The sequence below is a fragment of the Diospyros lotus genome, chromosome 14 (assembly GCF_014633365.1).
Source record: "Diospyros lotus cultivar Yz01 chromosome 14, ASM1463336v1, whole genome shotgun sequence".
NCBI lineage: Eukaryota > Viridiplantae > Streptophyta > Magnoliopsida > Ericales > Ebenaceae > Diospyros > Diospyros lotus.
In genome coordinates this window covers 3,442,200-3,468,201 of record NC_068351.1, presented here as the reverse complement: position 1 = coordinate 3,468,201, position 26,002 = coordinate 3,442,200, and the positions used below count along the sequence as shown (strand labels likewise).

At 40.8% G+C, this 26,002-nt stretch overlaps 1 protein-coding gene across 2 annotated transcripts; it reads right to left on the bottom strand.

Moving 5' to 3' along the window:
• LOC127790256 (uncharacterized) lies at nt 1–26,002 on the bottom strand. 2 transcript variants are annotated; one of them, XM_052319610.1, is made up of 5 exons: nt 25,572–26,002; nt 2,097–2,197; nt 1,505–1,621; nt 1,329–1,430; nt 1–321 (listed from the first exon to the last, which is right to left on the bottom strand). In XM_052319610.1, exons 1-5 carry the CDS (start codon nt 25,825–25,827, stop codon nt 151–153), a joined length of 747 nt encoding a protein of 248 aa, XP_052175570.1. In that variant the 5' UTR covers nt 25,828–26,002; the 3' UTR covers nt 1–150. The 2 variants fall into 2 exon arrangements, with proteins under 2 accessions (XP_052175570.1, XP_052175571.1); XM_052319611.1 differs by lacking the exon at nt 1–321 and adding an exon at nt 328–1,154.

The following is a 26,002-nucleotide window of genomic DNA, read 5'->3' as shown; positions in this document are numbered from 1 at the left end:
TAATTTGAAGTCAATAAACCAAAGGCCAATTAATTGCACGACACTTAATCGATCATATTATACATGAATACAAGCATCCTGGTCTTTATACAGGGAAGCACAAACAATTATATGTACAATTAATGGTTAGAAGATCTGAGTATATATCATTTACAAGAAGTCCCATTGCCTATAGACCTTCTCTACAATTCCCCCTCCGCTCCTCACGGCAAGGTGAAGGGTTTCATAGGCAGGAGGGACACCCCAAAGTAGAGGCACCGCAACCGACATGGTTAGCTTTTCATGCAGGCCGCCCTTGCTGGCTTTTTCGGCAGCCACAACCTGCGGAAATACACCCATCAGATGAAGTAGTTAGATGTTTATGACAGGCTTCTCTTCATCAAGCAGGGTAAGCCAAGATTTTTTACATTTCTAAAGCAATGGCAGAAACTCTTCTGGGCAGCCAAGCAAGTGGTAGGAATAGGTGGATGGTAATCTTCAAAAGCTAATAGTCAAACAGGGGTACATTACATCTCATGCCTTAATCGTTATACAAGTAAAGGAAATTGCCAAGAAGTCATTAAAATCGAAGACGACCTTTCAGCTCCAGAATCAGTCATGTTTTATGAGGAAGTGAGATCTTAATTCTTCTTTCCATTTGTTCCCATTAATAAAAGGAAGAGACCTAAAAAATACTTAAAAACTGAATGGTACACAGGAACACTGACAAATTCCAACCTCGAGAGCTGAAAGATTGGGACTGAAATGACAATGACTTAATGCAAGAGAGGGAACCTCAATGTCATATATCTATGAGAACTAGATAAGACATTTAGACATAAAATAGGAAAAGATACAAAATGAAGAAATTGTCAAAACTGCCAAGGACTCAAATCAGTGGAGAAACTGTTCTAAAATAGCCATTCATCTCCTAGTCCATGATTCAAAATGAATGTTATTAGATGAACCAATAAAACATAGAAACAGATTGAACTTTAATGTTATCATAAAGGAAAAATCGCTAATAGCAGTTTTACAAGGATTTTTCTAACTTGCTCCCTATGCAACTGGGAACCAGAAAAATTCCCACTTCTAGAAAAACCACTCAGTCAACTCCAAGTCTCCAACTATAATCCAGGTTTCAGTTTTAGGAATTTCTAACAAACTGAAAAATCCTACAAAATGCATTGCAGTGAGTGAGTGTCATTGAGATCATCTTCTACTATCAGCAGTACCAGATGCCAGCATGAAACTGCTAAGCATAAGATAGTTTTGGAGGCTGAAAAGGGCAACAAAATGAACAGGCGCCAGGAATAATTCCTAGAAAGGAAAAAAAATAAGAAACCTACCTCCCCACCATGCTCTAACACTGCGTCTTCCACAACATCACTCAGCATTTCAATGGAACGGCAAAACCCTAGAATACAAAGCCTTCTGCCCATATCAAGTCCCTACAGGCCAATTTTATCAATAAGACATAGCTCTAGAGATTAGGAGGCTGAGGAAGTATCATATCGATCATTACATTTGTTGCTGCAATATAAAAGAGTGCACCCAAACATAGGCCTTGACTTGGATCCATGTAATCACTCTCTCGGAAGCGTTCGAGTCGTTGAGAAGCTTTTGACTTCCCTTGCATCTTCTGCACGAAAAAGTACATGTTAGTTAAGCTAACTTATCCAAACTGGACAATGAAACAGGCAATGAAAATACCAACTTCCTTATGGACCTAATATGCATCATAAGTTAAAAAGTGCTGCAGCTACCATGCTCAAAAATTCACGTTCTATCTCCTATGAACTAGGAGGGATATAGGAAACCAAGGAAGATATTGGAGTGATTCTAGTTTAAGTGCATAACACTTCATCGTGTAAAAGAAGCAACTCTAGCAAACTTTGTGACAACAAAAAATAATTTAAAGAATGGAGAAGAAAGAGAAGATATTGCAACAGGGGTAAGCATCAAATTGTCGTGTTTCATACAATAATGCATGGATAATTGGATAGTCAATAAAAGCATACAATATTTCTTAGGAGGGTCAATTCATGACAAAGTTATTTACCTATCCAACAGAGTAAAAATTCCTAGGAACCAAAAAAGATATGCAGTTAACATACTTCTGAAGAAGATATGTGCCGAGGGACCATAGAACCTCCAATCTGAATGAGTCCATCTGTAGTGAACAATGTGACTCTCTCCTCTGGGACCCACTGAATAGCTGTGAAAATACAGGAACACAAGCATTTTCACAAAATTGCAAGAATATCCGGAAAAAAAAAAGTATTAACCAGGTCTCCGGTGAAGTCACCGAAACCATATAAGACAAAAAAGAAAAAGAAGAAAAAAATGATCACACGAAATAGACAATGAAATGATACAATACCTATTGTATTCAATTACAAAATAGACAATGAAGAGGTGATCATGGACCTATTGAACTAGAAAAGAGAGAAGCCAAGTATCCAAACTTTTCCATGGATTTCTTTCAGCAGGACAAAATGTTGATTGTTGCATATACCAAAATTATGGCTGTTTTACATTCAATCTCAAATCTTCTCAATTTCAGGGGAGGTTAAATATCTCATCTACTGCTTTTGTTAAGCAAAATGGAGTGGAGGAGTGTAAGAGCTTTAAGCCAATTAGTTTGGCAGAGAGAACTATAATATTTTTCCTTGACATCAAATTCGGTTATAGCTATAATTTTTTATTCTCAGATGCCTCCAAGGATGGGTAAAGATTTAGATGGACGTGTTCACCTCCATCATAAGAGTAAACTCCCAAAGATGCGTCCATCTATCTTACTGTCATGGTATGATTATCACAGTATCACAGTAGATCTAGTGCATAACATGGAGGAGGCAGCTACTTAGTTGGGATGCTGAGTTGGTTCTTTGCCTTATATCATCATACTTGAGCCTCCCACTCAGCACACCCTTTAAAGATATTTCATCATGTGATGAAATTTTAAATTTCAATTATTATTATTATTATTATTATTTTTTATTTCTTTTTTTTTTTTTTTTTGGGGGGGGGGGGGGGGGTGTTGTTTATGGGGAGAGTTCATATATTTGCCTCGGAATTTGAGGCAAATCCAATGGTGGTAGGGGAGAGAGAATACTACAGAAAGGAGGCAGGGAATTCAGGTTGTTCCTCATCAACCTGGTTTTCCATTACCAAAGTTGGAGATCCCCATGTTTGATGGTGCGAATCCGAGATGGTGGGTACGTAGGTGTGAGAGGATGTTCAGTGTCTATACCCGAACAGCAGGAAGTGACTCTCACCATTACCTACCTCAATGATGCCGAGGACGTTTGGTTCCAGGGGTGGATAGGAGCGAAGGAAGGGTGTCGTTGGGGGAAATTTGTGGAAGATCTTTGTAAATGATTTGGTGACAGAAACATAAAGGACGTAGTGGAGGAGTTTAACAAACTACGTCAGGAGGGATCAGTTCAATCCTATTAGTTGAGGTTTGAAGTGCGTAAGTCGCTTATGTTAATTCTGAATCCACACCTCACGGAGGGCTATTTTGTTTCCAATTTTGTGAGTGGGTTGAGTGAAGAGCTAAGGCTCACTATGAAGATGCTACAACCCAAAACGATCAAACAAGCAACCGAATGTGCATGGTTGCAAGAATTGTCGGTGGAGGTGTTAATGAAGAAACAAAGGTGGCAGATGAGGGGTATGAACACTTCAGTATGGTGGCAAGGGAGTGGGAAACAAAAGAGGACTTAGCAACCAAGGAGGGAAAGCGGTGAGCAACTCAATAACTATTGTTCCCGTTTCCATAACCAACAGGAAGCTTGCAGAATGATGGAGGCAATTAGGATTATGCTTCCGCTATAGGAACAGGTATGTCCCACACATCAATGCTGAAGACAGCTCCTGTTACTGGAAGGAAAAAAAAAAAGAAACAGAGGAAGTTGAGGACGGGGCTAACACTCAGGCAAAAGGGGAAGGAGAAGAAAATGTGGAGATCTCACTCCACACTCTCAAAGGGCTCACTATCAGCAAGATAATCATGGTGGAAGGGAAGGTTCATGACAACAAACTAATGGTGTTGATTAATAGTGGAAGCACCTATAGCTTCCTCGATGAGGGGACAACCAAGAAATTGAAGTGTGAGTTAACATGGACTCAACCATTATTAGTGACTATGGAAAATGGTTACAAGGTGATTTGTAGATCGGCTTGTGTGGGGTTTTGTTGGGAGATGCACGGAAAAACATTTGAAGCAAACTTAAGGCCACTCAAATTGGGAGGATGTGATATATTCCTCGAAGTGAACTGGATAAAAGGAGTGAGTCCTACAAGCTTTGACTTTAATAAAATGGAGGTCACGTTTGAGAAGGAGGGCAGGAGGATGACTCTCGTGGGTAGTCTCGAGATAGGGGTGTGCAAAATGATATTGGGAAGGAAGCTACAAAAAATTCTGAAGACAAAATGGACTCAGATGGCTCAACTCTTCTCAATCCATGCAGTTGAGCAAAGGGAGGAGGAGTCAAGACAGAAGGATGAAGGGAAGACACCCCTCGACAGTTACCATTGGAAGGTACACAAATTAGATTCACTTAATAAACTCCTACTTGAATTTAAGGACCTATTTGAAGAACCCATTTCACTTCCACCCCATAAACACCATGATCATTCCATCACTCTTAAACCCAATACTGAGCCAATCAACAATAGAGCCTATAGGTACCCACCCAAATAGAAAGCAGAAATTGAGAACTTGATAAAGGACATGCTGACAAGGTCTATCATTCAACCAAGTCAAAGCTCTTATGCATCACCTATACTTCTCATTAAAAAGAAAGATGGAAGTTAGCATTTTTGTATTGATTATTGCCAGCTAAACAACCGCACAGTCAAGAACAAGTTCCCTATTCTTATAATTGAAGACTTATTGGACGAGTTGAAACATGCTACTGTCTTCACTAAGCTAGACCTTCGATCAAGGTACCGTCAGATCAATATGAACCCTGATGATATACCAAAAATCACTTTCACCACTCACCAAGGGCACTACGAATTTTTGGTGATGCCTTTTGGCCTCACTAATGCTCCTACCACATTCCAAGCTCTAATGAACCACATCTTTGAGCCCTACCTTCGAAAATTTATCCTCATTTTCTTTGATGGCATCCTTGTATATAGCCTTTCATTTCAACAACACCTTGACCACCCAAAAACCACCCTTGAGGTCCTTAGATTCAATCAACTGTTTATTAAGAAATCTAAGTGTGCCCTTGCACAGCCACAAGTGGAGTACCCGGGGCATGTGATATCCAGTGCAAGGGTGAGCGCTAATCCTAAGAAGGTGGCCGCTATGATAGCATGGCCAAGACCTACAAGTGTGAAGGCCCAAAGGGGATTTTTGGGTTTGACAGGGTACTATCAAAGATTTGTGAGGAACTACAAGGTGATCAGAAAACCCTTGATTGACCTATTGAAGAAGGAAGGGTTCTCTTGGAATGATAAGGCAAAGGAGGCCTTTAGACAACTCAAGCAAGCAATGAGGCCTGTCTGATCTCTCTAAACCATTCACCCTAAAAACTGATGCAAGTACTACAGGAGTGGGAGCAGTGCTTACACAGGAGAGGAGGCCATTGGCATTCATTAATCAAGCCCTAAGTCCAAGACACCAGGGGTTGAGTGTGTATGATAAGGAGGAGTTAGCAGTTTTGATTGCGGTTGAAAAATGGAGACATTACTTAGAGGGTGGTCAATTTATCATCAAGACTGATAAAAAAAGTTTAAAATTCCACTTGCGACAAAGGTTGCATACACACCTCTAGAAAAAGGGAATGGCAATGTTGATGGGAGTAGATTATGTCATTTAATATCGGAAGGGGAGGAAGAACAAGGCAACAGATGCCCCTATCTCGGTATATAGAAGAAGGGACCTGTCATGTGAAGGGCCATTTGGTTTATGGGATTTTTAATTTTTGTTGCTTTATTTCCTACTGTTATAAATTTGTTACACATAAAGAATAGCCAGGTGCAAGTGGTTACAACCATAGCATAGTGTAGAAGCTGGTTGTTATAACCGTGGAAGGGTGTAGAATATTCCTTGGCGGGATCCTCCCTCCTGACATCTTGTATAAAACCCCATTGATCCTTTTAGCTTGGGACATCTAGAAATTGAATAGAATTCATTCTTCTTCTCCTCAAATCTCCCCCTCTCATTTTCTAGATTCTACTATCTGTTCTTCTTCTCTCTGTTTGTACCTTCTTAATTCATATCGGGTTAGGAAGAAGACCATTGTCAAGCCTAGGCCATGACAGGACTCTGGCGTTGATCACCTTTGTTATTCTTGATTGGAATCAAGACATTATTGCTAGTTATGAGCAAGATGATTGGTCTAAGGGATTAATGGAGGAACTCATCTTAAACCCAGATAGCAAACCGAGGTTTACTTTGAGCAATGGGGTGTTGAGATACCAGGGGAGGTTGGTCATCGGAGATAGTGATACACTAAAGGAGAAAATCTCGGAGACTTTGCATGGATCACCTCAGGGAGCCATTCAGGTATGTAGAATACCTACCACCGAGTTAAATAGCTTTTCTATTAGCCAAAATTAAAGAAGTGGATGGTTGACTATGTTATGAAGTGTGACATCTGTAGGAGGTGTAATCACGAAGCGGTAGCTATCCCTGAGCTACTACAAACCCAAGTCTAGTCCAATATATCGATAGATTTTGTGGAAGGGTTTCCAAGATCTAAGGGTAGGGATTGTATCCTGATGGTGGTGGATAGATTCACTAAGTTTGCCCATTTCATAGGGCTGTCACACTCTTTCACAGCTCAAGAGGTATCCCGTCTCTTCCTAGACTGAGTGGTAAAACTATATGGAGTTCCTCAATCTATAGTATCGGATAGAAACAAAGTGTTCACTAGCCTCTTTTGGAATGAGTTGTTCAAGAATTTGGGAGCCTAGTTACACATGTCCTCAGCGTACCACCAATCACGACCCTAGGGGTAAATCAGTAAATGGTTGTTAATAACTACTTGTATGTGTCGTTAGTTGCTAACTATATGGGAGTTAAGTGGTTAGGGAATTCGCATATTGTTTTGGCTGTTATGTTAGTTAGTTGTTATATTGTTAGAATGTTATTATGGTTGTTGGAGACTCTATAAAAGACCTACAATAGTATGAGAAAGTATCATTGGAGAATAATATAAAAGTCTCTCTCTCTCTCTCTTTCATTCCCTCTTGTTCTCACTTTCTCCCTCCCTCATTCTATCTGTCTTCCTAATGATAGGCCCCCAGTCCACTAGATGTACCAAAGATGATCCAAGGGGCAGGGATAGGGGAGTAAATTGGCTGGCTAGCATAACAGTCAGCCATGTGCGGAGAGGTAGAGTTGGAAATCGCTGGTTTGTGTAACAAACCAGCAGGTACGAATCCAAATTTGGATAGAGGAGGAGGAGAAGAAAATATAAAGAGGGGAGAAAATTGTAGGAGAGCAGGTTGATTTTGGATTTAGTTCTTCTGGAGAGTAAAGGGCCTCTCAAATGCCCAGTTTCAGTGATTTTCTTTCTAGTACTCATCAATTTGGTATCAAAGCACCACCAATCCTAATGGTGAACTATCACGACCCAAGGGTAATTAGAAGGGCAATAATATAATTTTTGCTAGGAGCTATTTCTGTTATTTTGTTACAGCACATGGGGCTATTATTCTAGAAGTTTCTTTTAGTTGTATAGCCTATAAATAGGCTATAGTATGTAGAGAAGAGTATGCTTGAATTGATTAAATGAAACTCTAATTTTCCCTCTCTACAATTCTCTCAAATCTCCCTCTCGTTCTCTTTACTACTCTCCCTCATTTCTCTTTATTTTCTCCCCCATTTATGCTCCATTTCCCTCTTGAATCATTCTATTTTAGTTCTATTCAATCGGATCCTTCCAATTGCCAATTCCAACTCTGTTATGAACCCTAGGTTCATGACAAATGGTATAAGATCATCGTTCTTCAGCTGTTTTCGTTGCTAATTAAGGTCCATTGGATGTCGATTAGAGGTGTCAAAAGGGCCGGGCGGCCCGCGGGCTGCCCGGCCCAGCCCGTTACTGTTCATACGAGCCGGGCCCGGGCCGGCCCCCATTGGGGGGCCGGGCTGGGCCAAAGAAATTGGGTCCACGGCCCGGCCCGGTCCGTGGCCCGTTGGGCCCTTATGGGCCGGGCCCATGAGGCCCTTACTCATTTTTTTTTTTAATTTTGTTATTATTTAGTAATTATTGATATTGGATATTAAAAAATTTAATTTCGTAATATATATAAATGATAACCATCAATTAATTTATTTAAAATTTTTAAGTTAAATTTTTTATATATTTAAATTATAAATAAACATTCTCCTTTTTATATGTACATTATTTTTCATATCAATTGATTCAATTCACAAGAAAAATTATAAGGCATATAAATTAATGAAATAATATTTAAAACTTAAGAATTAAGATAGAAAATATTTTAAAAAGAAACAAATTAATTTTTATATATGTATATATTATATGTATTATTTTTAAAAAAAATATTTAAAAAAAAGAAAAAAAAGGGCCGGGCCCACCGGGCCCTGCCCGTTAGGCCCTGTGGGCTAAGGGCCCGGCCCTCTAGCTCACAGGCTGGCCCGGCCCCTTTGTAGGGGGGCCGTGGGCCGGGCCGGGCCCTATCAATGATAAAAGGGCCCGGCCCGGCCCGGCCCGGCCCTTTTAAAAAGCCCGTGGGCCGACTCGGGCCGGACCAGGCCGGCCCGGCCCAGCCCTTTTGACACCTATAATGTCGATGGTTGTTGTCCAATGCAATTGATTCACGAAATCTAAAGGTGATTTCGAAAACTGACAGCAACAAGGTAAGCTGTAATCTTGGGAGATAACCCAAGCAATTTCGGCCTGCACAGTAATTGGACGAGAAGGAAGCGTCGGCTGGGGTGATCGTGAGTCTCCATGGTTGCAACTTCGATTCCAGCAAATTCTAGAGTTTCGATAATTCTAATTAATTCCAATAAGTGATTCTAATGATTTTTGGCTAAGGATTTGGAAGTTTTTTTTTTTTATCAGTGTAAGATCCAAACTGTGAAGGCGTGCGATTGAGGCTAGTCCAGATTCTTGAGCGATTGATGATCAACGACAATTGCGATCATAGGCAGACAATTGGCCGACTTGGAGTATTGGACGGTGATTGGGTGAAACGGAGGTGATTAGTGTTGGTATTAAGACTTAGCGAAATTGAAGACGACACAACCAGAAGAGTGCCGATGGTGATACCGAGTTGAATTTGAAGTCAAATCAAAGTGGCGCAGTAGGTATTGGATTGGAAACGGAGCGACTATGAGGGTGGAAGCATGAATCGCTTCAAATTAGGTTGTCAATTTTGAAGGCGAAACAACAGGGTGTTTCGCTATTGTTTTCCGAGTTGTTGTTGTTGATCAAGAAGGTGAGGCAAGTGTAGGAGACTTTTGCAACAAGTGAGCCAAAAGGCGAAATCGGATCCGTTGCTTAGCTGTTCAGTTTGCTGGAGAATTGAAGACTGCTAACTATGGTTAGGTGATTGCGTGTCTTGGGCAACTATTTTGAAGCAGAAGAGCAAGTGGATTGCAGCTATTTTCCAAGGCTGGGCAGTGTGGGTCAGTAAGCCAAAGCACAACATTCCAACGAGTTCAGGTGGTCTCGATTGTTGACATTGAGACCGATCATAACCAAAGGGGAGAAGCAACTCTTGAGTCGGAAGTTGTCGTTGGTTTTGTTAGAAATTTCAGACAGCAACTGATCTAACAGATCCAACAAAATTCCTTATCAAATATTGAATTGTGTTGAGGCAATTCTAATTTAGAGCAATATAGCTTATGGAATGGGGGGATTCATCATGTATAGAACTCCTACTACTTGGACTTTGAAGTATATTGTTTGTGAAAAATTGGCCATGGAAAGCAGTGCACGCATGAGGCAATTGGAGCCTCAATGGTAGCAGAAGAAGACTGCAATTTCAGTTGGAAACAACAAGAAACAGGAGAAGAGGATTAGCCAATTGAACAAGAGAACAAAAAGTGTGGTACATGAATCGAGCAGGGAATTCGGCCGGATGCTACATGAACAATTACAGGAGTTTGCAATGATACTTAATAAGAAGTATCGTTGTAGTTTTCCCGCAGAATTCTTTGAGTATTATCGTTTAAGTCTTAACAAAGAGGACTTCCCTAAAATGGAGCAGCCGAAGGAGAAAGCAAAAGTCGAGAAGCGAATTCACAACCTATTTCCAACGTGGAATGGAAGAAGTATACTGGTTTCAGCATAATTATCAAGGAGGAATGCAACATTAGTGATGATATTGGTGGTGAATAGCATTATCCAAAGGGAATCTGTGATGAATAGATTGATAGGATAGCAAAAGCAAAGGAACAATCTGAAATTGATGAAAGAGAAGTTCATATAGAGGGAAATTCCAACAAACACAAGGAATAAGAAGTTGTTGAATTGTTTACATGTAATCTGGAGATTCAGACTGAAACTTCAGCCAATCTTAAGGAAGTTGGCGCTATAAATAAAGCGAACAAGTCAATAGAAACTCAAGATTCCGAAGATGAAAGAAGATTGGAAGAGGAGATTGCGGTAGACCACACTTTACAAGAGCAAGAAGCTGATAATCCCAGTGATGCATAGCCTAATCTAGCTGTAAATCATGTTAGGGAAGAAGGTCGAGATAGAGGCCAGGTGTCAATCATTGAGAAATTCTTGACTAGAATTGAAGCTGCAATAGCTCCTAATGCTAATGCTCACAAACAGCCTTGGTATGAATATCCAAGGCAAATCTGCAATCCTCCATTGCTGCATTTCGAGGATGATGTTGATATCTTTCAATGTGCAGCTGTGGTGCACCATGGAGGTGCAGGAACAACTGTTGTTGGTATTGCACTTGGACTCTATCAGGTTGCTTCTATTGAAGTTCTAGGCCGAATTATGATTGGGATTGACTAGGACACTTAAGAACGAGGAAGAAGAAAAGGCCTAGAAGGAAAAAGAAAGAAAAATTAGATAGAGAATGCAGGAATTGGATGAATAAGAACAGCTCAATGTAATAAGTTTCTTGGGGACAAGAAACCTTTCAAGGAGAGGAGATTGTCACAACCCAAGAGTAATTAGAAGGGAAATAATGTAATTAGTTACCTTAGTTTGTTAGGAGCTATTTTTGTTATTCTGTTACAGCACATGGGGCTGTTATTCTAGATGTTTCTTTCAGTTGTATAGCCTATAAATAGGCTATAGTATGTAGAGAAGAGTATGCTTGAATTGATTAAATGAAACTCTAATTCTCCCTCTCTATAATTCTCTCAAATCTCCCTCTCGTTCTCTCTACTGCTCTCCCTCATTTTTCTCTAATTTCTCCCCCATTTATGCTCCATTTCCCTCTTGAATCATTCTGTTTCAGTTCTATTCAGTTAGATCCTTCCGATTGTCAATTCCAACCATGTTATGAACCCTAGGTTCATGACGTGAACCTAACGGACCAAATAGGCGAATTGGAAATGAGGATGGAAGGCATGCAACGGGGAGTTGATGCCATGAGGGGTGAGGTTCAATTGGTGGAAAAGAATCTTGCGAACATGCTAGAGCAGTTTGCATGGATGAGAATGAGGTGGTAAGAACAGGAACAAGAGAGGAAGAATAAGGAGAAGATGGGAGACCAACCATTGAAATTCGCTTAGGATTCTAAGGCGATGCCGGAAATATGAGGACAGCGTGCTAAAGCTAGGGGTTCCAATGGAGTCTGGCGACCGAAAATCCGTAGTTGCCGATTGGAGATGCCCCTCTTCGAAGGCAAAGATCCGGACGACTGGATATTCTGAGCCGAACAGTATTTTACGGTGAATGGGTTGACTGATGATGAGAAGTTGGATACAACAGCACTATGTTTGGAGGGTGATGCACTCTCGCGGTTTCAATGGGAAGAAAAGCGACAAAGAGTGAGGAATTGGGAGGACTTCAAATTACTGTTGAGGACCCACCCAAGAAGGCTCGGTAGAGGAGAGGTTTCTAGCCCTCTGACAGAAGGGAACCGTCATGGAGTACCACCAACGCTTCGAGACGTTAGCATTGCCCCTTGAGAACCTGCCGAAAGCCATGCTGGAAGGGCATTTCATAAATGGTTTAAAGCTTGATATGAAGTTCAAGTTGAGGGTGTTGAGGCCAAGGGGATTGGAGCAGATGATGGATTTGGCTCAACATATAGAGGAACGGAATCAGGTGGTTCGTGGAGGCGCAGTTGGATCAGGTTCGAACAAAGGACAGGCCATTCCAAACCCAATTCCGGCGTATCAGCAAAGGGGGATTCTGCCACACTTGCAATAGACCTCCAAACCAACAATAGTTAATCCTACCAACTTATACCGATCACAGGCCAATGGGAGATGGAGCAACCCGCCCTTTAAGCGGCTTAGCGAGGGAGAGTGGAAGGCAAAAAGGGATAAGGGCATATGTTTTTATTGTGATGAGAAATATACTATAGGTCACAAGTACAAAAATAAAGAGCTGCAAGTGATGATAATATATGATGAAGAGGTAGAAGAGGCAGGAGTTGAGAGAGAAACATTGGAAGAGGGAGAAGGAGAGTCGGGGCAAGGGGGTGAGGTCATTGAGCTCTCAATGAACTCTGTAGTTGGATTGACTACGCCACAAACTATGAAGCTAAAAGGGGACATAGAGAGGCAACCAGTAGTGGTGCTTATTGACGGAGGAGCAACGCATAATTTCATAACAACCAACCTGGTGTAGCAGTTGGGTTTACCAAGGGTGGAAACAGCAAGATGTGGGGTAATTATGGGAACAAGAATGGCAGTGCAAGGGGCTGGAATTTGCAAATAAGTGAAGCTTAATCTCCAAAATCTGCAAATTGTGGAGAATTTTTTACCTCTAGAATTGGGGAGCTCGGATGTAATTTTGGGAATGAAGTGGCTAGCAGTCTGTAATACCCCGAGAGCCCAATGTCAGGTCCAAAAAAGGACTCTAGAAAAGTTAGTATATATATCAAGGATAGTAAGGAATGAAATAATACCACTGGATACCTTTTGAGCTGAATGTGGATAAAGAACTCTCGGGTTAAACGTGTTTGAGCTAGAGTAGCTTAAGGATGGGTGACCATTGAGAAGTTCGCGTAGGCCCATCAGGGTAAGTTAATCCGGTCATTTCTATCGCTCGATGAGAGATGTTACAGGTGGTATTAGAGCCAACCCTCGGAGAAGGCGGGGAGTGGTGCTAGGACGCAACGGTTTGAACAAGGAGCGGCTCCTGGCAGGCTTCTAAGATGGCAGCCCCCCAAAGGGGAGAAGATCTGAGATCAGTTGTAAGGTCGGGACCAGTTGTAAGGTCACATGACAAGGACGCCATGTGCTCAAGAGGGGGAGAATGTAATACCCCGAGAGCCCAAGGTCAGGTCCAAGAAGGGACTCTAGAGAAGCTAGTATATATATCGAGAATAGTAAGTAAGGAAACAATACCAATTGGATATCTTTTGAGCTGAATGTGAATAAAGAACTCCCGGGTTAAGTTTGCTTGAACTGGGGTAGCTCAAGGATGGATAACCCCTAGGAAGTTCGCGTAGGCCCATCAAAATAAGTTGATTCAGTCATTCCTATCGCTCGATGCGGGAATTTGCAGTCGTTGGAAAGGAGTGAAGCTTAATCTCCAAAATCTACAAATTGTGGAGGATTTTTTACCTCTAGAATTGGGGAGCTCGGATGTAATTTTGGGAATGAAGTGGCTAATAGTCGTTGGAAAGATGAATGCGGGTTGGAAGACCCTCACGATGAAATTTTAGATAGGAGGCATAGTTGTAACATTGCAGGGGGACCCTAGCTTGAGCAAGACCTTGGTGTCCTTGAAGGCTATGGTGAAAGCCTTTAAGGAAAATGGGGAGGAATGTTGTTGGAATTGGGAACCCTAGCAACCGAAATTAAAGAAGATCAAAAGGAAGCTCCATTGATGCTAAGGGGGGTGTTAACCAAGTTTGAGAGGGTTTTTTTTACACCAGAGGGGCTACCACCTTGCTAGAGGAAGGATCATGCCAAAAATCTGGTTTCAGGAACCACACCAGTTAGTGTAAGGCCCCATCGTTACCCTTATTTACAGAAAATGAAATTGAGAAGTTAGTGGGAGAGAAGTTGGCTACTCGAATTGTTCAGCCTAGTTCCAGCCCATTCTTTAGTGCGGTGTTGTTAGTAAAGAAGAAGGATGTGGAGGGTGGCTTTTTTGTGTGGACTATAGGGCTTTGAACAAGATCACTATTCTGGATAAATTTTTAATTCTCGTGATAGATGAGTTACTTGATGAGTTGCATAGTGCCATGGTCTTCTCCAAGCTCGATTTGAAATCTGGTTACCATCAAATTAGAGTCAAGTCTGAGGATGTTCCCAAGACCACTTTCAGGACTCATGAAAGGCATTACGAATTCCCAGTAATGCCATTCAGGCTGATGAATGCGCCAGCCACCTTCCAATCGTTGATGAATGATATTTTCAGAGAAAATTTGAGGCATTTTGCGTTGGTATTTTTCAATAATATATTGGTGAATAGCAAGAATTTTGAGCAGCACACACAACATTTACGTTGTGTCTTAAAGGTACTAGCAGACAAGTAGCTCTTTGCCAACAAGAAGAAGTGTGTGTTTGGACAGCTGGAAATTGAATATTTAGGCCATATTATATCTCAACAAGGGGTTTCAACCAATCAAAATAAGGTACAAGCTATGTTAGATTGGCCATCTCCTACAACGGTAAAGGAATTGAGAGGGTTTCTTGGGCTCACGGGTTATTATAGACGTTTTGTGAGGGATTATGGCAAGTTGGCAAGGCCTCTAACGGAGAGATTAAGGAAAAACAGTTTCTTTCGGAATGTGGCAGTCAAGCAAGCCTTCCAACAACTTAAGGCTAAAATGGTATCCCTACCTATTTTAGCCTTACTGGACTTTGGGAAGCCCTTCGTCATTGGATCTAATGCTTCGGGACAAGGTATGGGGGTTGTATTAATGCAAGAGCAAAGGCCCATTGCTTATTTCAGTCATGCTTTCAGTCAGTTAGGGAGGAAAAAATCTATTTATGAGAGGGAACTAATGACCATAGTGTTTGCCGTGCAAAAATGGAGACACTACTTGTTAGGCATGAAGTTTGTGGTTCGAACTGATCAAAGGAGTCTCAAATACTTGATGGAACAGCGGGTGATGAGTCCGAAATAATTGAAATGGATGGTGAAATTGATGGGGTTCCAATTTGAGATACAATTTCAGCCAGGTTTGGAGAATAAAGTTGTTGATGGGCTGTCACCAATCTGCCACCCAGCAACAATACTAGCCTTAATAGTGCCTAAGGTGGTCCAAATTGATCAATTAGCCTGTGAGGTAGAAGCAGATAAAAGATTGCAAGGGATTATCAAAAATCTCCAAGCTGATCCTTCTTCACAACCTAACTTCTAGCTGGTGAACAACCATCTCCTTTACAAGGGAAGGCTGTATTTACCAAAGGGATCCACTCTCATTCCGTTGTTACTTCATGAAGGGCACGATGGAAGTGTAGGACATTCAAGGTTCTTAAAAACTTACAAGAGGGTGGTGGCAAATGTCTATTGGCAAGGAATGAAGAGGGACATATTCAGTATGTAAGTGATTGCTCAGTTTGCCAACAAAATATGTATATGGCCTTAACATCGGGGGGACTCTTGCAGCCCCTTCCAATCCCAAACCAAATGTGGGATGGCATTGCTATCGACTTCATTGAGGGATTGCCAAAATCTGGCAAGATGGACTCAATTTTGGTGGTGGTGGACAGACTTAGTAAGTACGGGCATTTCATTGGCTTTAAACATCCATTTACACCTGGGGAGGTGGTGGGAATTTTTATTAAAGAAGTGGTGTGGCTTCATGGAATGCCAAGGTCCATTGTATTGGATAGAGACAAAATTTTCATAAGCAAATTTTGGGAGGAGATGTTCCGACTACAAGGCACCAAACTCAACAGAAGCACAGCCTATCACTCTCAAAAGGATGGACAAATAGAGGTACTTAACCGGACTTTGGAAACCTACCTACGTTGTTTTGCTTCCTCCAAACCGAAGGCATGGTACATATAGCTACCTTGGGCTGAATTATGGTATAATACCTCCTACCACATAACTGCCAGAGTGACTCCATTCCAAGCAGTGTATGGGCGAGAACCACCACCCTTATTGAGGTTTGAAAGGGGAACTACCCCTGTTTCAATGGTGGAGCAGCAGTTGATTGAGAGAGATTTAATCCTTGGGGAATTGAGGACATAGTTGATGAGAGCACAAACAATGATGAAGAAAGAAGCAGATTTGAAAAGAAGGGAAGTGAAGTACAAAGAAGGAGATTTGGTTTATTTGAAATTACGGCCATATCGTCAGAAATCATTGGCCGCTCGTGCAAATGAAAAGTTGGTTGCCCGATATTATGGTCCATTTGAAATTGAGAAAGAGGTAGGCCCGGTAGCCTATAAGCTGATATTGCCACCTCATTGCCCTATCCATCCCGTATTCCACATGTCCCAACTACGGGAGGCAAGAGGGCATTGAAAGCTAATGTGGAGATTCTCCGATAGCTTAATGAAGACCTTGAGATACTGGTAGAATCGGAGACAGTGCTTGGAGTTCAACTGGGGACCAAAAAGAACTTACGGGGATTAAAAGTGCTCATACAATGGAAGGGGCTACCACTGTTAGAAGCTAGTTGGGAGCCTTACCACTTGATCCAGCAGCAATTCCCATTTTTTCACCTTGAGGACAAGGTGAAAGTTGGGGATAGGGGAGTAATGATAAACCCCCAGTCCACTGGACATACCAAAGACAATCCAAGGGGAAAGGATAGGAGAGTAAATTGGCTGGCTAGCACAACAGCTAGCCATGTGCGGAGGGGTAGAGTTGGAAATCGTTCGCTGGTTTGTGTAACAAACCAATAGGTGCGAATCCAAATTCAGTTAGATGAGGAGGAGAAGAAAATATAAAGAGGGGAGAAAATTGGATTTAGTTCTTCTGGAGAGTTAAGGACGTCTCGAATGCCTAGTTTTCTTTTATAATTTCGATTGGAGTTGGTGAATTGAATCAAAGTTTCAGTGATTTTCTTTCTAGTACTCATCACCTACATTCATTTCTTTCTCGGAATTCAATCGGAATTCCCTCAATTGTCCAACCCATAATCTGAGGCTTGACACCACCCTAAATCTGATGGTCAAACTGAACGGGTTAACCGATGTTTGGAGACCTATTTGAGGTGCCTTTGTTTCTTACATCCAAGGGGGTGGCATTGGTGGTTGTACTTAGTTCATTGGTGGTATAATTCTTGCCACCATAGTTCCATAAAAATGACCCCTTTCAAGGCCCTCTATGGTTACAAGCCACCTTTGCTCCTTACAATTCCAGGAAATGCCATAGTGGCTACCGTGGATTCCTACTTACAACAAAGGTAGAAGAAGGTGTTGAAAATATTACAGAAGGAATTGGCCAATGCCCAGAACAAAACAAAGCAGTTTACAGATCGGAGGAGAAGTGACAGGGAATTTGTAGAGAGAGACAAGGTATATCTTAGGCTCAAACATGCCCATTTGAAGGCCTTAGCCCAAGGCCAGAATTCCAAACTTAACCGCAAGTACTATGGGCCCTATCCTATTTTAGCAAGGATAGGTAAGGTCGCCTACAAGCTATAGCTACCCCTGAATTCCCAAATCCACTCGGTGTTTCATGTATCCTTACTCAAGAGCTCAGTTGGAGCAAACCCCCCCCCCCCCCCCACCTCTCATCCTGATCCTAATGAGGCCTTAGAACACTTGGCTATCCTTAATAAAAGGATCATGTACCGACAGGGAGCCCCATCGACACAGGTGTTAGTACGGTGGTCTAATCTTCATCCCAAGAATAAACAGTGTTATTAAAGGCGCACCTAGGCACAACGCGCACCAAGGCATAGCTTTGGCGCCCGGAAAGGTCCCAGGCGGGTGAATGCTAGCAAGGAGCGCCTAGGCCCTCAGGCGCAGCCTTAGGCTTAGGTGCACCTGGCTGTTTTTTAATAGAATTTTGATTGTTTTATCTTTCAAATGTTTATTATTATAATTTTTAATGAAATCCTAATAAGAAAAGGAAACTTTTTAAATTCCAAGTAAATACTAATTGGAATTGATATTTTATTTATTGTTGTTGTTGTAACATTTGTATTAGATTAGGTAAAATGTATCTTACTGTTTTACTGCATATTTTTCTGTTGTATGGTTAGATATAACTGATCTTCTAGAAGGTATGTTTCTAGAAGAAGTGCCAGCTGTATGTTTTTCTGTTAGGCGGTTAGTTGGTTTTATTTTATCCCATGTATTCCGCCACCCTTATATCCTATAAATAGGGGTCGTGGATAGGTCAAAGTGAGAGAGAGTCTTAGTGTGCCAGAAATTGAGACGGTTTTGTTTCAACTTTCTGTCTTGAGTCGGGATTGAGTGCGAGAGGTTGGGAATAGCTGGTTATTAGCTTGGTTTCCCATTTTCCCTACAAGCTTTCAGAGTATATGGGCGGGAGGGATTAAGTTCTCGTTGTAATCATCCTTGGTTGACTTCAAGATAGTGGATTTGATTGGCTTCTAAGCAGTCTGGATGTAGGTCTTGGATTTCAAGACCGAACCAGGATAATTCTTGCTGTTTTCTTCTGTGATTGTGTTGTTTCTTTTGTGTTCTAAAATATCAGTTCATCTTGAGTAAGTTAGGAAGCTATTTGGGTTGGGAGAATAGAGTAGTGTGCTGTGAGATACTCTAACAACTTGGTATCAGAGCCAAGAAGTGTTCTTCGGCAATCAAGATTCTCAAGAAACTCAAGGAATTTCGCTTCCTTCAAGAATCTGATATGGCTCCCTCAACCTCCAGATTTGACATCGAAAAATTCGATGGATCAAATGATTTCAGCTTATGGAGGATAAAGATGGAGGCGCTCCTCTGCAGTCAAGGACTCGAAGGAGCCCTAGAGCAAGAAGTAAAAGCTACAGACGCATCCACTGGAAAAGAAGTTCCAGTGCTGACGGAGGAACAAGAAACAGCCAAGAAAGAGATCAACAAAAAAGCCTACAGCGTTCTGATCCTAAGTCTAGGCGATAAAGTCCTCAGGGAAGTCTCTAAATGGAAGACAGCCGCGGAAATTTGGAAAAAGCTTGAAGACTTATACCTCCAAAGATCGCTATCCAGTCGCCTCTTCTTAAAGGCCAGGTTTTTTAATTTCAAAATGCAAGAATCAAATAAATTGCTTGACCACATAGATGACTTTAACAAACTGTGCCTAGACTTAGAAAATATAGGAGTTAAGTATGAAGAGGAAGACAAGGCCCTAGTTCTTCTATATTCCCTGCCAAAATCCTACGAAAATTTTGTAGACATTCTTCAACATGGTAGAGATAAACTTTCATTAGAAGATGTTATAGGTGCCTTAAATTCAAAAGAACTTAGGTTCAAAATGAATGAGAAAACCACTTCAGGAGATGCATTATCAGTAAGGTCCGTAGGCTCTAAAAGGGAAAACAAGAAGAGGGGTAAATCTAGGTCTAAGTCTAGAAATGGGAAAGGCCCGATAAAGTGTTATTACTGCCAGGAAGAAGGACACATCAAACGGCTATGCCCAAAGAGAAAGAAAGACTTAGCTGACAAGGGAAAATTAGGAGATGGTGGAGCAAACTGTTGTGACTCAGGTTATGACAGTTCCGAAGCTTTAATAGTTAGTGAGCTTGCAGACAACCAAGAATGGGTGTTAGATTCTGGCTGTTCTTTCCACATGACTCCAAGAAGACTGTGGTTGCAAAATTTCAGAGAAGTTAATGGTGGAAAGGTCTTGCTCGGCAATGACCATGAATGTAAGGTTCAAGGAGTGGGAGACATTAGATTAAAACTTCATGATGGCTCCACAAAAACTCTCACCTCAGTCAGATACATCCCAGATTTAAAGAGAAACTTAGTTTCTCTTGGAGAACTAGATAGAAATGGTTATAAGTTTAAAGGAGATGGAGGATCTTTTCAGATTTCTAAGGGATCGTTAATATGCATGAAGGCAGTTTTAAAGAATGGGATTTATCTATTGCAGGCCACCACTTTATGTGGTGAAGTTTCAGCAGCCAGCAAAAATTCCAGATCCAAAGCAAGTTTGTGGCATTTAAGAATGTCACATATAAGTGAGCAAGGGCTCAAGGAACTTGCTAGCCAAGGTATATTAGACATTGGACAGTCTCTAGAACTATCTAAATGTGAATCCTGCATTCTAGGTAAATCAGTAAAAGTAAAATTCAACAAAACTGCAATCCACTCTTCAAAAGCCCTCTTAGATTACATACATTCTGATTTATGGGGTCCAGCCCAAACTGAATCCAATGGAGGTTCTAAATATTTCCTATCTATAATAGATGATTTTTCAAGGATGTTGTGGGTGTATATCCTAAAATCAAAAGATAACACTTTTGAAACTTTTAAATCATGGAAAAATATAGTAGAAAATCAGAAGGGTAGATCAGTTAAGGTTATTAGAACCGATAATGGATTGGAATTTTGCAATAAGGAGTTTGATCAAATGTGCAAGGAAGGTGGTATAATTAGGCATCTTACAGCTCCCGGAAATCCCAAGCAAAATGGGGTTGCCGAGAGAATGAATAGAACCCTTTTGGAAAGGGTAAGATGTATGCTATTCCATGCCCAATTACCCAAGTCCTTTTGGGGAGAAGCAGTAGCTGCTGCTGCCCATGTTCTTAATAGGACACCCTCAAAAGCTATCAGCCTTCAAACTCCCTATGAAAAATGGACCGGCCATAAACCTAGCTTAGCCCATCTTAGAGTATTCGGGTGTCTAGCATATGCACATGTAAAGCAAGGTAAGCTAGAACCTAGGGCTAAGAAATGCATTTTTATTGGTTACCCATCAGGTGTCAAAGGCTACAAACTATGGAATCTAGAATTAGATGGCCCTAGAACCATAGTTACAAGAGATGCAACCTTTGATGAAGAGTCTACCATAAAAATAGGAAGCAATGAACCTCAACAAAATCAGATAGAACCTGACAGATCAGTTCAGGTGGAGATCCCAAGTGAAATTCCAAATCCGATTCAGGAAACCTCAGATTATGAGCAGATTGATCATGAACCTTTAGATAACCAAGATCTAGACCAAGGATCCCCTCAAATAGAAGAAGAAGAATGTGACAGTGAAGTAGATTCAAGCCTTAGAGATACTGCAAACCCTGACAAATACAATGTGGCTCGAGATAGGCAACCTAGATCCCGTAGACCACCCCAAAGGTATGGTTTTTCAGATCTGGTAGCCTATGCCTTTAACAGTGTAGCTGAAACCATAGGAGAAGAACCCCTTACCTAGGAAGAAGCAATGGCTTCTAAAGATGCAGAAAAATGGCAGGAAGCCATGAGATCCGAAATTGCATCTTTAAATAAGAACCACACCTGGAAATTGGTTGAAAAACCAAAAGGGCAGCGAGTGGTAGGTTGTAAATGGCTGTATAAAATTAAAGAAGGATCAGGAGATCAATCCAAACCTAGGTTCAAGGCTAGGCTAGTGGCTAGGAGGTTCACTCAAGTTCAAGGAGTTGATTTTAATGAAGTATTCTCCCCAGTTGTGAGGCATACTTCTATAAGAATACTCCTTGCTATCACTGCTCAAATGAGCTTGTATCTTGAGCAAATGGATGTCACCACAGCCTTCCTCCATGGGGACCTAGAAGAAAGGATTTTTATGAGCCAACCGAAAGGTTTTGAAGCTAAGGGAGCGATGGAGAAAGTATGCTTGCTTAAAAAGTCCTTATATGGACTTAAGCAGTCCCCAAGGCAATGGTACCGAAAATTTGACTCGGTTATGTTAGGCCAAGGGTATTTTAGGAGTTCCTATGATTGTTGCATCTACTTCAAACACCTATCTGCTAGTATTTCCATATACTTATTGCTCTATGTAGATGACATGCTTATAGCAAGTCATTCTTCTCAAGAAATCCAGCTCCTCAAAGAAAAATTGAGAGCTGAATTTGAAATGAAAGAGCTGGGTGAGGCTAGAAAAATTCTAGGAATGGAAATTACAAGAGATAAGCCTCATAGGAAGATATACCTTTCTCAGAAATCCTACTTAGAAAAGCTCCTAGTTAGGTTTGGTATGGCTGAAGTTAAAACTGATAGCCTACCTTTTGCAGCACACTTCAAATTATCCTCAGATCAGTCTCCTAATATTGAGGAAGAGAGAAGGGAAATGGATCGCATTCCATATGCTAGTGCTGTAGGCAGTATTATGTATAGCATGGTGTGCACCCGCCTTGATCTAGCCCACGGAATGAGTGTCATTAGCAGATTTATGGCAAATCCAGGAAGATCTCACTGGATGGCAATGAAATGGATGTTTAGGTATATTAAAGGATCTATAAGAAATGCTTTAACCTATGGTGGAGCTAAATTAGGAGATGAAGCCAGCATCCTAGGATTCTCAGATGCTGACTATGCTGCAGACCTAGACAAAAGAAGATCAACAACCGGCTATGTCTTCCAACTGTGGAATTCAACTATAAGCTGGAAATCAGGTTTACAGCATGTAGTAGCCTTGTCCACTACAGAGGCTGAATACATAGCTGTAGCTGATGCCTTAAAAGAAGCTATATGGCTCAAGGGTCTAGTTAGTGAGCTCCTAGGTATAGATGTCAAAGCAACTTTGATGTGTGACAGTCAAAGTGCAATACATTTGTCTAAAAACCAAGCCCATCATGAAAGAACTAAGCATATAGATGTAAGGCATCATTTCATAAGGCAAATTGTTGAAGATAAAACTGTTTTACTAACCAAGATTGCAGGAGAAGACAATGCAGCAAACATGTTTACAAAACCGGTCCCTTCAGCAAAGCTTAGACACTGCATGAAGATCCTTCAGATAGATCCAGGAGGGCAATGTTGATTCAAAGAAGTGAAGGTCTAAGATAAAGCCTAATCAAAGTACAAATGGGTGGAGATTTTGTTGTAACATTTGTATTAGATTAGGTAAAATGTATCTTACTGTTTTACTGCATATTTTTCTGTTGTATGGTTAGATATAACTGATCTTCTAGAAGGTATGTTTCTAGAAGAAGTGCCAGTTGTATGTTTTTCTGTTAGGCGGTTAGTTGGTTTTATTTTATCCCATGTATTCCGCCACCCTTATATCCTATAAATAGGGGTCGTGGATAGGTCAAAGTGAGAGAGAGTCTTAGTGTGCCAGAAATTGAGACGGTTTTGTTTCAACTTTCTGTCTTGAGTCGGGATTGAGTGCGAGAGGTTGGGAATAGCTGGTTATTAGCTTGGTTTCCCATTTTCCTTACAAGCTTTCAGAGTATATGGGCGGGAGGGATTAAGTTCTCGTTGTAATCATCCTTGGTTGACTTCAAGATAGTGGATTTGATTGGCTTCTAAGCAGTCTGGATGTAGGTCTTGGATTTCAAGACCGAACCAGGATAATTCTTGCTGTTTTCTTCTGTGATTGTGTTGTTTCTTTTGTGTTCTAAAATATCAGTTCATCTTGAGTAAGTTAGGAAGCTATTTGGGTTGGGAGAATAGAGTAGTGTGCTGTGAGATACTCTAACAGTTGTGTTTTTTAATAGAATCCAATCCTAAAAGGAAAAGGAAACTTCTCAAATTCCAATTCCAATTATAACTAAACACTAATTGAAGATGAGAGGAAGAGGGATATGATGTGGAAGAAAAGGATAATGGAGATGATGCTTCTGATGATGGGAATATGAAAACATTAGATCTTGATGATGAAGTTGATTTTTACATTATTTAAAAATTCATAATTAATTAATCTTAATTAGGATTTAAGATCTACAATTGTTTAAGATTTAATCTAAGTTTAGTTAAAGACTTTTCTTACAAATTCTTTTAACTTTTGTGGTGCTTATATATCTGTTTCTGAAATATGATTGGATGTGCTTTGTTGGAATTTACAGGTATGTAACATGTTTTAATATTTTTCTTAGTTAGTATATGTTGAATTTTTTTAATTTTTTTTTATAACAAGCTTGTGGATATATTATTAGGAGTTAGGACCTATTTTATACCTTATTCTTCAACTATGAGATATATTCTTCCTTCTTTTTTTTTTTTGTTAGCATACGCTTAATTCAACTAGGCGCGCGCCTCGCCTTGCGCCTTAAGCCTTTAATAACACATGAGAATATATCTCCAACTTGCTCAACCAATTTCGAAAGGTGGCTAGATTACACTGAACTTCTTGAGGGCAAGAAGTTTTCGAAGGGGAGGGAAATTGTCATGGGATTACTATACAATTCTCCTGCCTAATTCTCTCTCCCTTCTCTCTAATCCTCTTTTCCCCCTTAATTCTCTCTGTTCATCCCCCATTTCTTCCCAATTCTCCTCAGTTCAAGGGAGAATTCCCCTTTGTCAGATTCCACTCTGACACCTATTGAGGTGGCTTTTCTTATTTGGATAATGCCTTTACAGGTTACTCTTAACCCCAAATACTAGAGAAGCTAGGGTTGGTGATGAATTTGTAGCATGCACAAAAGGCATCAATAATCTGATGTGCAATGGGCAATGTAAGCTACCATTTTTGATATTTTGTTCTTGCAGCCAAAGCATGTGTTATCTAGAGTTAAACACACTTTTTTAAGGAAAAAAAAAAATTAAAAAAAGGGCATTAGAGTTGCACATACTTGAGATATTGCTCCTTTTAACATGATGTCGCCCCTTTGGATGGAGGGTATTGGATGGCATTTGATGGCTTTAAGACTTCAATTCATTGTTTGAAAGGAACCTTTCTCATTTATGGGAGAGCAAGCTTTGTTTTGCCTTCCTTTTTTGGCACTTCCAGTTTGAGTTGTATATACTCTTAGATATATAAGCTCCATTTGATAGGACACAATACATACATCGATAATTTACTAGACAGCTCTTGGATATATTTTTTGGTCTCAAGAGCTCCCAAAAAAATATATCAACTAGTATCTTTACAATTTACAAGAACTATTAATCAGATGCCAAGATAGTATGCCCGAGATTAACCATAAGTTAGAATGATGACGTACAATTTACAACCTGGATTTGTGGCCAATGAGAAAGAAAGACATAATGGAAGGGAGTTTGGCTCCTGAAGTTGCACCGTTTGTCCATGCTTTGAACTTCTACAGCAATTATCTTTCGTGGATTTATTGCTAAAAATCATCCCAAAAGTACTGCAATGTACGATTGCCAATTACCCTAATATGTTTTCTCACCCAATATTTGATCAAACGTGAGTTATCATTAAATTTAAACTTACTGTAAAAATAAACTTTGGACCACAAGCATAAAAGATACAGGAGACATAATAAGCAAAATAAAGGCCTTAAAAGATGATGGATCAGATTGGATTGTTGATATCTGAATCACGATTCTACTACAATCCAATAAGGCCGTATACGAAAACGATAATTCCTACTACCTCAAAAGGGATTTTCCGCACAAAAAATAATAATCATAATAAACTTTCCTTGGTGCCTACCCAAAGAATAAACCAACACATCCCAATCGAATTAATCGACTAGGAATTAAATGAAGAACATACCGGCGTCGCCGTCGGAAGAATCCCAGGGATAGAACCCGAACGGATCGTCAAATGAGAAATTGCCAGAGCCGGAGGAGGCCTTGGCGGTGCAGACGAGGCGGGAAGAGGGCCGAGGAGGGCGAATTAACGAGAATCTATGGGGCGAAGCGAGCGGGGAAGAGGAAGACGAAGACGAGGAAAGCGGCGCTTCTTTGGCGCGAGAAATCGAGGCGGCAAAAGAGGTGGAGAAGCAGCAGAGGGCGCAAGTTTCCGGCATTGTGGAGAGAAGAGATAGATGGAGGGATTCAGAACCTCAGCAGGGATTGGAGGAATCGGGCGACGAATCCGGCGAGGAACTTTTAGAAGGATTGGGATTGGGATTGGGATTTGGAAGAAGAATTGGGGAAAGAAAGGCCAATTTTCAAAATCCAAGAAAATTTCGACGCCACAGA

Excerpts from the sequence above, each read along its gene's own strand:
- LOC127790256 (XM_052319610.1), bottom strand. The coding sequence starts at position 25,827 with ATGCCGGAAACTTGCGCCCTCTGCTGCTTCTCCACCTCTTTTGCCGCC. Across the intron at positions 2,198-25,571 it reads TTCTTCCGACGGCGACGCCG|CTATTCAGTGGGTCCCAGAG; the intron begins GTATGTTCTTCA and ends GTATTTTCACAG. Across the intron at positions 1,622-2,096 it reads GGCACATATCTTCTTCAGAA|AAGATGCAAGGGAAGTCAAA; the intron begins GTATGTTAACTG and ends TTTTTCGTGCAG.